The sequence below is a fragment of the Sycon ciliatum genome, chromosome 8 (genome assembly GCF_964019385.1).
Source record: "Sycon ciliatum chromosome 8, ocSycCili1.1, whole genome shotgun sequence".
In the NCBI taxonomy this organism is placed as follows: Eukaryota; Metazoa; Porifera; class Calcarea; order Leucosolenida; family Sycettidae; genus Sycon; species Sycon ciliatum.
The window spans coordinates 13,241,027-13,244,434 of NC_088650.1; the positions used below are offsets into that span (position 1 = coordinate 13,241,027).

Here is a 3,408-nt window from a genome sequence, read left to right on the forward strand (position 1 = left end):
CCGCTGGTGACCAGAAACTGCATTCTACATCTTGGCTGCAGTGTTTCAAGCCAACAGCTGCTGCATGAGTGCATTACGTATTCAGTCAAGCACCATAATATTATAACGTAGTGCGTTCGCAGATAGGATTTTCAGCCCTGTTCTAATAGGCTGTACTGCACACCAATCAATAGCTTTTGAGTTCTTTTGCTTGTGAAGCGCAGGCGTAGTTCAACTCGTTTCGGCTAGAACCAGACAAAAGCCGCTGTTTACGAGTTTCGTATTTTTAATTATTCATCTAGGAAGAGAAATACACGACCCTCTATCGTAGGCAGTACCTATTGTTCTGTAAAGATAGTCGAGTGATTGATTGCTCCATTGAAAATGCTTTTACAGGAAGCCTATAAGTGCATGCCTGTGGTACTGACTGATAGGAGTTCTGTTGACTTTACAAGTTAGTTCACTCACATCTAGAACCTGTACTGCTCTAGCACTATTCTAGCACAGTTATCATTGACATGCTGTTCCATGCGTGAACCATACGTTTATAACTACACACTGTTTACTCTAGTTTCAGAAATTTTCGGTGCTCAATATATTCGGTATGAGGGCAAAAGGCCAGGTTAGGTGAACAGAAAATTTAGGTACAGAGAAGCAGTTCCCTATTGGTTTATGTGTGTTAGTGTTTGTTCGGTGTATTGACATTTTTAGGTATGAAACAGATGCACCGAAAGTACCGAAAATAAAAGTACTTCGACAATTTGTGAAATTACAGTATACTTCAGTGACTGAATGGCAGTGGGGGTACTTGCATGGCAGCAGCACGGTCACCAAAGCGGGCGCTGTGACCCTGGAGACTTCACATTGACTTTGGCATGCTGCTCCCTAGTATACAGAATACTGAGGGTCAGAACCTGGGCTAACACCCATACGGTTCAGATGGTCGCAAGATCCGGGGCTCTGCCAACCGTGGATAGTTATAACAAGGGGCACAGTTTCCAAACATATGCTGTCAACCAACAACAAAACAAGGCTGATCTAATACCAACTACAGTAGGGACCAGGACGTCGTATAAATACGACTCCCTGGCAGGGACATGCAGTGTAACTCCTGTCATAACACCAGTTGCTAGCTCCCCGTCTACATGCAATGGTGATTTTTTCTATATTTTTATCACAGTGCACATACATGTACATGTACCTACGGATGAAGGGGAAACAACACAAAGACAAAAAAACAAAAACAATGGGTGTATATGCGCTACATGAGCTGCGCTGGTGAGGTGCGGCGGACTCCCCCGACCAAGGGTCTCGGGGATCGGTGTACGCAGCAAGGGGGGGGGGGAGAGACAGACAGACAGAGAGAGTGAGTGAGAGAGAAACAAAGAGATTTATGCTCTTGATGCACAGCGGTCGGGTGAATGAGCACGAGTAGTGATTATTTTAAAAATCGAATAAAAAGTGCCAGATTTAAGACAGCCAATGTCAATTATCATGATCCGTGCAAGTTCCTGCCATCTAACTATGCAAACACAGCAACAACCTCACATGAGAGTGCAGTGCATTATAAATGTACATGTGGAAGTGAGTGTGAGCGGCTTGGACAACGACCAAACCTGGCCCCGCGCCGTGCTCTACTTGTAGAGCCTGGGAGCCTAGCATGAAACTACGAGAACGCCGCAGATCCTCCACAATCTTGTGGCCGACGGATCGATTGAGAAGACTTGGGAGACGGTCCAGGCCGCATTCAATCGGTGTGGTTCAGCACTCACTATGACTGTTGGAGTTGGAGCGCCGCGACATGAAACACTGCAGCCCAGACCAGTACGTAGAATGCAGCTAATGGTCAACAGAGAACGTGGGACAACTCCACATGGTACACAGCGCGTTAAAGCCAGCAGCTGCCACACGGGTGCAGAACGTATTCAGCCAAGCACCGTATAACGTGGTAGTGCGTTGACAAAGCAGATTTTTAGCCGCGCTTCAGCAGGCTATACTGCATGCTGATGCCCTTCTGTGCGCTACTCAGTATAGGTTTTGAGTTCTCTTGCTTGTCAAACGCAGGCGTAGTTCCCATGGAAACGTTCGGCAAAATACATCAGCAGCAGCGGCACCAAGCAAACAATGCCTTGAAATGCTTGATCCGGTGGTGATATTAAGTAGCAGCAGCAGCAACACACAATGTCTTACCTATCCATGGCAGCTGCTACAGTCGTAAGGCTCTGTAGTGGAGAGACCTTGATGATGAATTAAGTCAGCTCTCTGGAGGTGCCCCTCCACATTGCCAGCATTCACACCGCCTACTGAGTACCCAGCCACCCTGGGCCCCAGGAGGTGCACAAGCGGAGTGGCGTCGTCTGTGCGCCCAGTCAAATCTGTCCACGTGCTACACCTTAACCTAGATATCGAGTATGAAGTAGCAATCGTGCCGTCCGTCCTTTTCGTGGATTTGCATGTTGGAGTACGTGATTGCCTTCACTTCTGTACCCTGTGGGTGCTTTTCCAGATCAAACGCCTCACCTCGGCCCTCAGCAACAATACGCCAGTTCTCCCGGTCAAACTCTAGGATTTTCACCTCCCTGGCGACAAAGAACGGATCGGCGGCAAAGATGAAGAGGAACTCGTCCAGAAAGTGGAATAGCAACGAGAGGGCATCCTCGCCCTCAGCCTCCACGGTCTGTGTGCTGGTCATGTCAATTTTCTCTAGCTCAGTCTGATAACCATTCATTGCAACCACGGCCTGCTCGAACGCCTCCTCCAGCGTGTCTCCCCAGCAGTGGATCTGAATGTCGGCAGTGTGGTCCAGGTACTCGTACTTGGCTCCTTCCATCACTTCGCCAGTGTAGTCGTTGTTGTTCACTTGGCCTGTATTTATTTCGCTGTGCCTTTTCTCAGTGGCCCCATCGCTCTCTTCTTTATCGTTCTCCTCGGGTCCAGCATTTGCCTCCTTCTCCGCAGGACACGGCCGCTTCGCTAGACTCTTTTCCATGTCGTCACTTTGCCTTTTCAAAGGCTCTATCACATCAACCTTGCTTATTTCCTCGGCGGACATAGTAAAGAGTATACACGAATTGTTCCTTTTGAAATAATTGAGAAAATATTGCCACGTCTCAGGAAACTCTTTGTACTGTAGTTTTTTGGGTGAAGGGCGCGGCCGGCACGTGAGTGACGTGACCAAATCCATGGACCAGATAGTCGCGCGTCATCATTGCATCATGCGTAGTAATCATTCATGCCAAGCCTCTTCAATTCTTCATTCATTGTGACGTCACTTCAAGCCAGTCCGGGAGTAGTACTTTTACGACTCCCAGATTTATGATCCTCTGAACTGGTATTTTTGTCTTCATCAATATTCTTGTGTTTTGAGTGCGCAAGAGAAAGTCATACATGACCATAATCTTGCCAAAGTCATAATGGGAGTTGGATTGT

At 47.7% G+C, this 3,408-nt stretch overlaps 1 protein-coding gene across 1 annotated transcript; it reads right to left on the reverse strand.

Moving 5' to 3' along the window:
- Positions 1-1,191: 1,191 nt before the first annotated feature.
- LOC135823731 (protein archease-like) lies at positions 1,192-3,080 on the reverse strand. The gene has a single exon (XM_065336571.1). The coding sequence runs from the start codon at positions 3,029-3,031 to the stop codon at positions 2,378-2,380; it is 654 nt and encodes a 217-aa protein (XP_065192643.1). The 5' UTR covers positions 3,032-3,080; the 3' UTR covers positions 1,192-2,377.
- Positions 3,081-3,408: the final 328 nt, after the last annotated feature.